This window comes from Eptatretus burgeri, chromosome 15, assembly GCF_056783735.1.
Source record: "Eptatretus burgeri isolate ZD-2024b chromosome 15, Ebu_testis_v1, whole genome shotgun sequence".
NCBI classification, from domain to species: domain Eukaryota; kingdom Metazoa; phylum Chordata; class Myxini; order Myxiniformes; family Myxinidae; genus Eptatretus; species Eptatretus burgeri.
In genome coordinates this window covers 36,200,364-36,213,311 of record NC_140975.1, presented here as the reverse complement: position 1 = coordinate 36,213,311, position 12,948 = coordinate 36,200,364, and the positions used below count along the sequence as shown (strand labels likewise).

Here is a 12,948-nt window from a genome sequence, read left to right as displayed (position 1 = left end):
TTTAATTGTGAGCTAATTTCATATCATATATGATTTCACAAGTTTGCAGGTCACTGTAAAGTGAAGCAATTGGACGATTGTATAACCTACATGACGACAACTTTGCCACCACATTTTGCTCAACAGTGGAAGCAAAATATGATGTACTTAAAGTATTAATAACTATGGCAAAGATTCCAACAAAATGCTACTGGGAGGTTCGATTGATCATCAAACATCAATATCCTCACCTGATGTAGGAATGGTCCTTGCCACATACAACACACACGTTCTCCTTGCGAATTAAGTAATAGCCTTCATCTTCACAATCGGGGCGCCTCTGTGGCTCAAACTTGAGTCTCACTTCCAAAGGCTCTTCCAATACAACCTCTGTTCAAGCGGAATGAAGAAAAATATTTTGGATAGAAAGAAAGGCTAACATTTCAGAAGTAGCAAGAAAAATAACAGTTGAGTCCCATAATATAAGAACAGATACATTCTGTGGACTGGGTGTCATGTTAAATTCAGGGCTCGGATGACAAAATTAGTGTTATCGTATTAAAATAAATTTTAATATCAACTTTGCATCATGAACAGGGAGAGATTCATGTGCCCAAACATTCCAGAAATGTGGATAAATGCCCTAGAATCAATGAGAAATCTTTGATTGGTGTTCATCACTGAGATATTTTTCATGCCAGTGTTTTGGTCTAATATCAAATGCTTATTAAGAATATCCAAATACAATCAATTGCATAACCAACAAGAGCAAAGTGATCAAACAAATTAAACGCTTACCAACAATCTTAAATATGACTTGGAGTTTTAATGAAGTACTGTAGGACCCCGCTATTCACGGGGGGCACGTTCCTGAAAAATACCGGGAATGTCGGGGTCCGTGAATGTTGGAGCATTGTTTAAATAGTGTGTGTGTGTGTGTGTGTGTGTGTGTGTGTGTGTGTGTGTGTGTGTGTGTGTGTGTGTGTGTGTGTGTGTGTGTGTGTGTGTGTGTGTGTGTGTGTGTGTGTGTGTGTGTGTGTGTGTGTGTGTACACCCACACACACTTTTTTGCATGGTCTCGGCTCATGGAAAAGCAATTACACAGAATAAAGAATAAATCAAGACATATTATAACAAAGGGAACAGCAAGAGGAAGGGGAACAACGGCAGTAGGGCAGAGGGAGAAAGTAGTCTGAGACGGACAAACAAGGGATGCAAGTAACGGTGAGGGGGAAGGGAAAATGCAAAGGGTGGACAATATGCATACATAAGCAAAATTGTGTTTGACCAGTTTGTGATTTTGTCAAGGTCTGAGGAGAGGAAAGAAGAAGAGGCCTGTCTGTCAGAAGGATGAGAGATGTCACGGCAGTGTGAAGTCATCAGCAAAGAGATAAAGATTTTCCAGAGAGTCAGTGAGATCATTGAAGATTAGGAATAATATGGGGCTTAGAACACTGCTGTGGGGTACTCCAGCCTTGAAAGGGAGAGGAGATTCAAGGGTTCCATTGAGAGCCACATGTTGGCTATTGAATACGAGGAAGTCAATAATCCAAGAGTGGAGTTGGCCTTGGATTTCATTGGCAGACAGATTGGATAGCAAGGTAGGATGCCAGACTGTATGAAAAGTTTGAGATATATACAGAGAGGTGGCCCTGATCTCATGTCTGATATTGAGGGCCTCCACCATTGTTGTGAGGGTAGAAGCAGCATGTCCAAGGTAGAGTGACCAGGTCTGAATCTAAATTGATGATCTGAGATGAGGCTGTTGGAGAAAAGGAATGATTTTATGCCAACGCGATGATGGAGTCCATGACTTTGCTGATGATTGGAAGTACAATAAACTAATTGGACTGTAGTTAAGGGGATCCATTTTCCACCTTTATTTTAAGTAATTTTGTGATGTTGGCTGATTTCCAATTTCCTAGTGGACATACAAGACCAGTCCTGAAGTGTAAAGAAAAAAAAAAAAAACATGCCAATACGCGAAGTGCGAATGTCGAAGCAGGTCACACTTTCTGACCCGCTAATACAAGGGATGTATTATTCACAAATAACATGTCTGCCGATTTGCCAAGAGCAAATCCGCAAATAGTGGGGTCCGACAGTCCATCGTTTTTGGCCCTATCTCTCAATTGTGAAGAATCACTTAAATAATTTGAGTATCCGGATCTTCACCAGTCTAATCAATTCGTCCTTGTCACACACCCAACCTGCCCACCAAATTTAGAACGAATCGTTCCACAATGTTTTGAGATATCCTGCTCAGACAAAAACGGACAGACAGGAAAACAAGGGTGAAAACATAACCTCAGTCCACCTTCAGTGGTGGAGGTAATAATGTTGTGGAAATGGGCCCTTCGTGGGTTTTTAAATATAGGATTAGCTCAGATCCCCCCCCCTTAAATGCATGTTTAGCCAGGTTGTTTGGTAATCAGACGTTACATGTGTGTCGGGAGATGCAGCAGGCTGTCCATTGTTCATACAGTGGTGGTGTATCGAGAGGAGTCTTCTTCTTCCTTCCCTCCTTTTAACCAGCCCCCACCCAGCGCCCTGACAGAATCAGTCAACAAGACGTGCCGGCAACCCATTGGTGGTGAGCTGTTGCAATCTCGAATGATGGACCAATCACGGGTCCCCGGAGGCACCCTTCTTGGACGTCTTTGTTCAGAAATCAGTCGACGCTTATAAAACCACAGTCGACCGTAAGTCTACTTTTACCGGACGGAATACTCAGTGGGACTCTTACAGTTCTTCAAGATACAAGATTGGATTGATTGGTATCTTGGTCAATAGAGCAAGAAAGATCTGCTCCACAGATAAACTCCATGCCCATGCTGAAATTGAGACCATCACGACTATTCTTCCTGATTCATAGGTATCCTGAACAGGTCATCAATAGATAGAAATGCAAGTTCCTCAACCCACCAAATAATCCTATAATCAGACCTGGTAAATGTCTTGATAATGGGTTTCCTAAACAGATCATCAATATATATGTATACACAAATTCTTGAACACACCAAAGGATGCTATAATCAGACCTGGTAAATGTCCTGTGGACAGACGTCCACCTTGGAAAGGCAAAGTGTCTCAAATGTTTGAAAACCAGATCAAACAGACAGTGTCCCATTCTTACTATGCTGTTCAACCACGAGTGATTCTCACTGCCCACCGGTTCCTTCCGTCAGTCCAAGTAGATGTTCTGTCCGCCTCTCATACAAGTAAAATTATTAACGAATTTCAGTGCCAGTGTGATGCTAGGTATGTGGGCTGCGCATCTTTGAGATTGATGGATCGCATTGAACAACACTCTCTTTGGGGATCAGACGGGGTCAGTCATCCAAACAGAGACAACCAACTCTGGCTTGTGAGAATGTACATAGTATGACAACTATTCCCTGGGCCTCTGCAAATGGTTACCATTTACTGAATAATCCTCAGTGTGCAGAGCAATATCGTGTCGGCTGGTTTAAAATCCTGAGTAGAGGATGCAGTTTAGCTCATCCTCATGCAATGGAGGCCACATTCATCCAGTCAGCCAATCCTATTCTTTGTGGACAAAAATAATTTGTCCGATTAGGTATTGCTGTTAATATCAATTACACACGTACACGGCCACGCATTATAGTTCATTTCCACATAATAATTATTCATGATGTTTTATGGTTACGCCAATCAGGTAATCCTGTCCTTTCTTTCTCTTAACCAATCAACGTTGAGGGCATTACATTGTAACTATATAATCAAGAGTTTGGTGCTTCTTCTTCATCTGCTTGCAGTTTCATCCTGAGGAGTGCAAGTCCAAAAGCTTTGATCATGTCTATTTTATTGAAATACATATTATTATTATTGGGTTTTGATGGATATATAAATATATATATATATATATATATATATATATATATATATATATATATATATATATATATATATATATATATATATATATATATATATACATATATATATATATACATATATACATGATTTCTATATATACATGTGTTCTTCTTTCGGCTGCTCCCGTTAGGGGTCGCCACAGCGGATCATCCGTTATGATCCGCATAATGATTTGGCATAGGTTTTACGCCGGATGCCCTTCCTGACGCAACCCTGGTCGCCTCTTACGATACAGGGATAAGGATTGGGTTTCACCATGATTCCGGGCTGCCCTACACCCTCCATAGCACGGCCCAGCGCAGAGCACCTGTCCTCAAGCGATCCTCCAACCCAAGCCTCCGAGTCGCCGGATTATAGGCGCACGCCACTACGTCCGGTATGTATGTATGTATATATATGTATGTATATATATATATATATATATGTATATATATATATATATGTATATATATATATATATATATGTATATATATATATATGTATATATATATATATATATATATGTATATATATATATATATATATATATATATATATATCTATATATATATATATATATATATATATATATATATATGTATATATATATATATATATATATATACATATATATACATATATATATATATACACACACATTAGGGTGGTCCAAAAACAGCAAAAACAAACAAACAAAAAAGTTCAGATGTCTCCACAAGCCTTAAATTATTCCACTATGATTCAATAACGCACATAAAATTTGTTGATCGGAGGTGATTTAGAGGTCGCTCCATATGATGACTTTTAGTTTCATGAGTTGGTTAAATTAGGGTATGGTCACGTACGATTACGGGTACTTCTGGATGTCCGAGGTGGAAATGGAGTGCATTTTCGAACTCTATGGGGTCGATTTACTCCAAGAAATGACTGCACCGACATTGAATTCACTACCATTTCGCAAAATATGACCTAAAACGAGATTTATCATTACTGGAGTTGAATAACTAATCCTACTCATTTCGATATTTTCTAATCCGTAATTAATTTGTTGAACGCCTAAACATTTCTTGGAGTAACTCAACCCCACTGAGTTCGAAAATGCAGTCCATGTGCATTGTGGCAGCGCGCGTTCGTGTGATCAGGGCTGTGATCTTGAGATAGTGGTTTTTCTTTTGCTGTCTTCATTTTGGGCCAATCACAATAACCACGATCATCTCAACCGCCAACCACAAAGTGCCATCATTACTACCACCACAAAGCGCTACCAACCACAACAACCACGATCACCTCCACCACCAACCACACTACCGCGTTTCCACCTCAACACGGTTGTCGGAGGCCTGGCCTTCGTCGAGGGAAAGCAGGCGACCCCCGTCCCCTCCCCTCCCCCAAACGAATGGCGTCTCCGCGGTGGATTTCACCTTGCGAGGGACAAGGAGAAAAACCAAGACAACTATCGTGGCAGCGCGCGTCCCTAATTTGGTGGGAAAACGCTTCCTTCTGGAAGTTTCCCACGTGTTCTGGAAGGAAGGGCGGGAGTTGAAAAGGGGCGGGGCTTGAATATAAAGTGGAAGAACGTGAGCACTGAGAAAAAGAGTGGGAGAGTCGTGACCGTTGACACAAGGATCGGAGTCGAGGTGGCGAGAGAGTCTCAGGGTGTGATGCTGAGGAGGATCAGGAACGAGGTGGCAGGATCGTGTGCGTTGAGGGGATTGCGAGGAGGGCGCTCTGAATCGCGCTCTCATTCGCAGGGTCGTCGAGTCGGAAGAGACACCAGCGGTGAAGGCTGGGTCTAGAGAACGGAGCCCAAGATGTCACCACCCGGTCCCGTTTTCCTTTTCATTTTCTTTTGGGCTTTTGTATGTGTGTTTGTGGTGCTGTCTATAAGTAACACTGTTTAAGTGCCTGTATATACTTGCATTAATTATAGTAATCAGCTGTAGGCTTTTGTTTGCTCTTGCTCTCCTTCTCCCCTTCCCCCACTGCATCATCCCCATCAATTGCATTTCCTTGTATTAAATAAATGTGCTTGTTTAAATGTACCCCGTTTGTTGCGTCTTTTCCTTAGTTGAGCTGCCATCTTGCTCTCAGAATATAGTTGGTTTTAAATCGCCAGTAAAGTGATTGGGTCCAACGGGACTGCGCGATAATACACCGCTCGGTTATCCCAAAAGGAAGCGAGCTGCTTAAGCGGCTCGTTTCCAAGCGGTCCCGTTGAGGTACAATCTCTCGGTAATCTACCCGCGCGAATAATTAGGTATTTCGACAATTCGGCGATTGACCCTGTAGCGCTTGGGTAGAGTAAGGACAAGGTTGTGGTGTGCTTAAAAACACACCCGTGGCTGGTTTTCGGCGTTGATCCGGAAAGCCGCGACTGGATTGTCCGTTCGGATGGCGAAGCGGCCGCTATTGGTTAGACGCGGTCGTTCGCACGCCGGCGGGTGGAAATCTACAACACTGGTGTCTGGGAGTGAGATTTGAATCCATCCCGCCTCCAACCAAATTAATGGGAATCGGACCAAGGGTGTGTAGAGCGACCCTCCGTTCCCCCAAATTCGAGCTTTTTAAATTGTTCTGATATTTAAGATGGCATTTCAAGGCAAGTGGGAGCAGGGTGGATTAGGAATATTTTTTTTAACGTAGAATCCATGGTCCAGGACGATAGCGCCAAGCAGGTTGACCATCCCCCACGTGTGGTTTCCAGCACGGACCAGATGTTGGAGGGGATGGGACGATTGATGGAGGATATGAACGAAATGAGGGCGAATGCGCAAAATATGGGAGGCCGCATGGAGTTTATGGGGCGATTTGTGGAAAGCATGAATGCCAGGGTGGACGTGATGAATGCAGACAGGCAGGCATGGAGAGAGTTGAGGCGGACGATGGATTACAAAATGGCGGCGCCACGTGTTGGAGTGAACGAGCTGGGAGGGAGTGTAACGGCTGTCTGGCCCGCGATAACAACGGGCGAGGTCGTAATTAATGGGAAGACTGAAACGTGTAAGAGGAGACACGAGGTGAAGACGTCCAAAAAATTTAAAAAAAAAAGCAAGATTGAAGTACGTGGAGATAGTGAAGGAAGAATGAATGAAACAAGAAAAGGAGATCAGCCAATTGAAGGAAACTATGAGATTGGAGAATGAAGAGCATGAGGGACAGGGGGGTGAAAGAAATTAAAAAAGAAAGACAACAATTAAAAAAGAAAGCAAGGTTGAAGTACGCAGAGATAGTGAAGGAAGAACGAATGAAACAGGAAAAGGAGATCGGCCAATTGAAAAACGATGAGATTGGAGAATGAAGAACATGAGAGACGGTGGGGTAGAAAACAGAAACTATATGAATTTGAAATTAACCAACTCGAGGAGAGAGCAAAATTTGAGTCCACAGAGATGGAAAAGCTCCGGAAAGATAACGAACAGCTCAGGGGGCTCAGAGAGGAAGAACGACTCAAATTGGGAAGGAAAATGGAGCCAGGAAGAAACGGAAATAATGAACAAGGAAATAAAATGTATAGAGACGCGGGTAATAGAAAAAGAAGATGAGAGACTACATGAAAAAGACGGGGTGAAAGACGAGCACACACACATGGAGGTAGTGGAGGACAATGAAGGGGAGCTCGGGGAATGTGTCGTGACCCGGTGCAAGCAGCCGGATAGCCTCCTTATGGAACGAGGGAAGGGAATATTCCCCCCTGAAGCGGATCTTGACCAGGTGGATCCGGTCGAGCTTTGCGAGGTAAAGGGGGTGAGTGCTGTAGACGGGTACACAAGGAGCTTGGGGGGTGTGAAGGCCCCGGGACCCCTTGTGGTAGAACAAATCCCCAATGTGATTGTTCCGGTATGTGCGTTTCCAAGTGTGGCGAAATGTGTGCTGAAAAGCGCGCATGGCGTGGGTGAAAGGCGTTGTGTGAAAGGGACCGCGTGTGTGAGTAATATGGTGTGTGTGGATGAAAAGGAGTGCCTGAGTAAAAGGCCGTGTGTAAGGGAAACCGTGGTGTGAGGGAAAAGCCGTGTGTGGATGAAGCACCGTGTGTGAGTGGAACCACGTGTGCGAGGGAAATGGCATGCGTGAGTGAACGGCCGTGTGTGAGAGAGACAGTGTGCGTGAGGTCGCTGTATGTGAAGGAGATGGCGGTTGGCATGCGCGAACATGCAACCGCATGTCCCGGTGTGAATGTCATGTCGTAGTGTGCGAGCATCGTGGCATGTGGGAGTTTGTGCGCGAGAGTGCGACGACGACGGTGCCTGACGGTGGACAGGGGCCGAGTAGCAGCCGTAGCTATTTTGGGGACCGTGCCGGGTTTGCACGCCAGCGCGCGCGGGGTCCGTACTGTGCTACGCACAAGGCCGCCACGTGCGCGAGTGAAATCCGGTCCGTAAACGCCGCGGTGGATTCGAGCCGACCCCGCAGACGGACGGAAGGTAGGCTGGATAATGAATTTGGACCGGATGGGTTCTCCACGCGAGCGTGTTTGTAAAGCTCCGACGAGCAGAGCACATGTGTTTGCGTGGGGAACCCCTCGAAACGCGAGGTTTGCTTTGGATGCGCAGGGTGACGTCGTGGCTGCATGGTTGGAATCCGGCAGGAGGGGAATCCCTGCCGGATGGTGCCGTCCGAGAAGGGATGAGGTACGCGAACAGCTGCCATGACGTCACGGGGAGAGAGCGCAGGTTGCGAGTTACCGCGCTGGTGCACGCATAGGAAAAAAAATTAAAAAGCAAGCCTCGTTTGGGTGAACAGGATTCCCTGGGCAAGGGGTGGAAGACCCCCCCTGTCCAGGGCACAGGATGGAACTAGTTCGGGGGAAGGGTTAGCTTAGACCGGCTCCATGGGGCAGGTGTAAGTCCTCATGGGGCCCGTGGAATGGATTAGGTAGAGGGATTCAGTTTAGATTTAGGATGGGAAATGGAAAATGATATTTGGAGACATAGACAGACTTTGAGTGTATAGTGGGGACGTAGCTTAGCTATGTAGTGTTAAATGGAACGTGCTATAGTGTAAGGGATGACGAGGGAGCACGAAGTAGATAGGGAATTTAGCTTGAGGAATGGCAGTGATCAGCGATGTGTGAGAAGAGAATAGAAAATGTACTTGGTGAGTGAGTGAGGGCCAGCGGGCCTGAGTGTATGGAGTGAATGTGGTATGCATGGTGTGATGAGTGATTGGGGGGAGGAGCGATTCCCACCCACGGGACCCCGGGGTCAGTGTAAAGTGAGTTAGTGGGTTAGTCAAATTGACAAAATGGAGGTTGTTATGCTGTTGGTGCGAATGTAGGCTCGAAACCCGTTTGGAGGGGTGCAGGGGCCCTGTTGACGGGCTGGGAGCGTGGCTGCGAACGGTGAGTATCGCTTAGTGGGTACCCCGGGCACCGGGCTAGTCGGCCGCGGTAGGTCAAGGGTCCATGGGGGGCCGGGATAGTGTAGTGGGCACGGGTGGGCCTGCATGATGCGGGGCCCGGGGTGCCATTGGCCGGGTGGGCAGTGCATTGGGCACGGGCACCCAGGGAAGGGGCCTGGGGTGCCAGCCTGCCATGTGAGCATTTCAGGGGAGTAGCCATGGAGGGCACTCCCCAGTGTTTAGGGAGCTGGTAGGCTCGGAGGCAGTTGCAGGGCCCTTGGGTGCCATCGTTCGAGAATCGGCAGAGGGTAGTTCCTGCCAAGGGAGCCACGCATCCCAGCCACGAAACCGTGCGAGAGCACGAGGGAAAATTCGAGGGCAAGGCCCAAAATTGTGAGAACACCAACACAGGCGACGGGAATCTTGGTTGTTAGAACCAGCTGTTAAAGCGAGAGGCGCTTTTGAAAAGCCCCGGGTAGTTTAAGATTAATAAATGTTGGGGTAGTTAGGAGATGTACCCCTCCGCACCATCCATCCCTTCGCTTGTTGTGGGCCGCTGGACTCACCTTGGGTAAGTAGATCGCTGAAATCCGAGGAGACCATTCTGAGGCTGAGTTGGGCCTCGACACAGGACACGAGCTCTCCCTTATTCCCCTCCAGGAAGGGAACATAGGGGTTGGGATAGGCTAGGAGACAGGATAGGTGAGCCGGACAGAGACTATAAAGGGGGTTCGGGAGACGATTTATAGAAGGGGAAATGAAATAAAACAAACAAAAAAATAAGTTGTGGCTAAATTTGGATTTTTGCAATCTATGGGGGTGGGTATGGACAGACACAGGCAAAGGCGATAGATTGGGAGGGAGACAGTAGGGTAGGTCCGAGCCCGCCTTCCGAGTGGCCAGCACCACCGCATTCCCTCCACGAACCTCCAGAACAAGGCCTGTGCCGGCCTGATTTTGCTACAAGGCCTGTGCCGGCCAGCTTCACCTGCCGGCCTATTTTACTACAAGGCCTGTGCCGGCCAGCTTCATCTGCCGGCCTGTTTTTACTACAAGGCCTGTGCCGGCCAGCTTCACCTGCCGGCCTGTTTTTGCTACAAGGCCTGTGCCGGCCAGCTTCACCTGCCAGCCTGTTTTTGCTACAACGGCCTGTGCCAGCCTTGCCTTGCCTTGCCTTGCCATGCCTTGTCTGACTGCCTCTGCCTTTACCCCATGCCTGCTAGCCCTTGTTCTTTGCAAATGCCCCATGTCCATCCATCACCATGTGCCCCAGTACCATCCAGTGTTCTGCAGGGACTGCCTTGCAGGCAGCCACACATGGGGACTGCATTGGTGCAGCCCGTGCACCATTTGTGTTCACTGCGCTCATTTCAAGGTGGAGGCCTCGGACTGCATTGGTGCAGCCGGCCATATTCCCTGTCACCTGCATTTGTTTCATGAGCCAGAGACTGCGTGTGAGCAGCCTGGCTCCCTGCTTGAAGAATGGCCTGTGGGATGGCGCATAGCCGCCGGGTAGCGGTGACTTGCCTTCAGCAGCTGAAGACATAAAAAAAGGTTTTGTGACAGACAACGGGGCCTTTTGAACAGGCCCCGAAGACATCCGACATTCAGCTGCGGGGGCGCTCACCCTCAAAATACCACTGACATTGCTGTGTGCCCTTTTCCCCACAGAGTCCATCAGTCCAGGGCCATGGTTAATGTAAAATTTATAAGTTAAGGAAAGTTAAAATTGTACATGGTTTTGCTTCCCCTGCATGTTTGTCGTAGCGCCGGCAATTTATTCAAGTTGTCTGCATGAGTGGGTTTGTTTAGTTAGTTACTCAGCCCGTAGGTTATTTATTTTTGGGACACGAATACACTAAATCTCACACTCAGGGATCCGAAGATAAAATGTACTAGGGGAAACTTACACATGAAGGCACATGAAAATTCGACGACTCAGGACGAGTCTGTAAAAATGGGAGGGGGAAGTGTTATGGCTGTGGAAATTCGCAGAACACCATATAGGTCCTTAGTTCAGTTATTCCGGTAGTCTGTGTTCAGATAGATTTCCCCACCGTTGTCTAATGGGCTGTGATCTTGAGATAGTGGTTTTTCTTTTGCTGTCTTTATTTTGGGCCAATCACAACAACCACAATCATCTCAACCACCAACCACAACGCCCACCACACCATCATTACTACCACCACAAAGCGCTACCAACCACAACAACCATGATCACCTCAACCACCAACCACCCCACCAAGTTTCCACCTCAGCACGGTTGTCGGAAGCCTGGCCTTCGTCTAGGGAAAGCAGGCAACCCCCGTTCCCCCCCCTCTCCAAAACGAATGGCGTCTCCGCGGTGGATTTCACCCTGCGAGGGACAAGGAGAAAAACCAAGACAACTACCGCGGCGGCGTGCGTCCCTAATTTGGCGGGAAAACGCTTCCTTCTGGAAGTTTCCCGCGTGTTCTGGAAGGAAGGGCGGGAGTTGAAAAGGGGTGCGGCTTGAATATAAAGCGGCGGAACGCGAGCGCAGAGGAAAAGAGTGGGAGAGTCGTGACCGTTGACACAGGGATCGGAGTCGAGGTGGCGAGAGAGTCTCGGGGTGTGGTGCTGAGGAGGATCAGGAACGAGGTGGCAGGATTCTGTGCGCTGGGGGGATCGCGAGGAGGGCGCTCTGAATGTTCGCAGGGTCGTCGAGTCGGAAGAGACGCCAGCGGTGAAGGCTGGGTCTGGAGAACGGAGCCCAAGGCTTCACCACCCGGTCCCGTTTTCCTTTTCATTTTCTTTTGGGCTTTTATGTGTGTTTGTGGCGCCGTCTCTAAGTAACACTGTTTAAGTGCCTGTATATACTTGCATTAATTATAGTAATCGGCTGTAGTCTTTTGTTTGCTCTTGCTCTCCTTCTCCCCTTCCCCCACTGCATCATCCCCATCAATTGCATTGCCTTGTATTAAATAAATGTGCTTGTTTAAATGTACCACCTTCGTTGCGTCTTTTCCTTAGTTGAGCTGCCATCTTGCTCTCGGAATATAGTTGGTTTTAAATCGCCAGTAAAGTGATCGGGTCCAATGGGACTGCGCGATAATACACCGCTCGGTTATCCCAAAAGGAGGCGAGCTGCTGAAGCGGCTCGTTTCCAAGTGGTGCCGTTGAGGTACAATCTCTCGGTAATCTACCCGCGCGATTAATTAGGTATATCGACAATTCGGCGATTGACCCAGTAGCACGGGTGGAATACGGACAAGGTTGTGGTGTGCTTAAAAACACACCCGTGGCTGGTTTTCAGCGTTGATCCAGAAAGCCGCGACTGGATTGTCCGTTCGGTGGGCGAAGCGGCCACTATTCGTTAGACGCGGTCGTTCGCATTCCGGCGGGTGGAAATCTACAACAATATGTTGGTTATTTATTTAGTTATTATTATATTAAATTAGATTATGGTGAGATGCGAATCCGTACACTTCTGAACTTCCAAGGTGAAAATGGACTGGATTTTCAAACTCAGTGGGGTCGATTTACTCTAAGACATGTTTAGACGGACAATAAATTAATTATAGATTAGAAAATATCGAAATGAGTAGGATTAGTTACTCAACTCCAGTAATGATAAATCTTGTTTTAGGTTATATTTTCGAAATGGAAGTGAATTCAATGTCGGTGCAGTCATTTCTTAGAGTAAATCGACCCCATAGAGTTCGAAAATGCACTCCATTTCCACCTCGGACATCCAGAAGTACCCGTAATCGTACCTGACCATACCCTAATTT

At 47.0% G+C, this 12,948-nt stretch overlaps 1 protein-coding gene across 9 annotated transcripts in view; it reads right to left on the bottom strand.

Annotated features, from left to right (window-relative positions):
• Positions 1-12,948, bottom strand: part of EXD2 (exonuclease 3'-5' domain containing 2) — a 108,997-nt gene that overhangs the window by 18,420 nt on the left and 77,629 nt on the right. For all 9 annotated transcript variants that reach the window (XM_085857608.1, XM_085857615.1, XM_085857613.1 and 6 more), the window contains one exon: positions 231-369. In XM_085857608.1, coding sequence (XP_085713734.1) covers positions 231-369 — 139 coding nt within the window. The remainder of the gene's footprint in view (positions 1-230; positions 370-12,948) is intronic.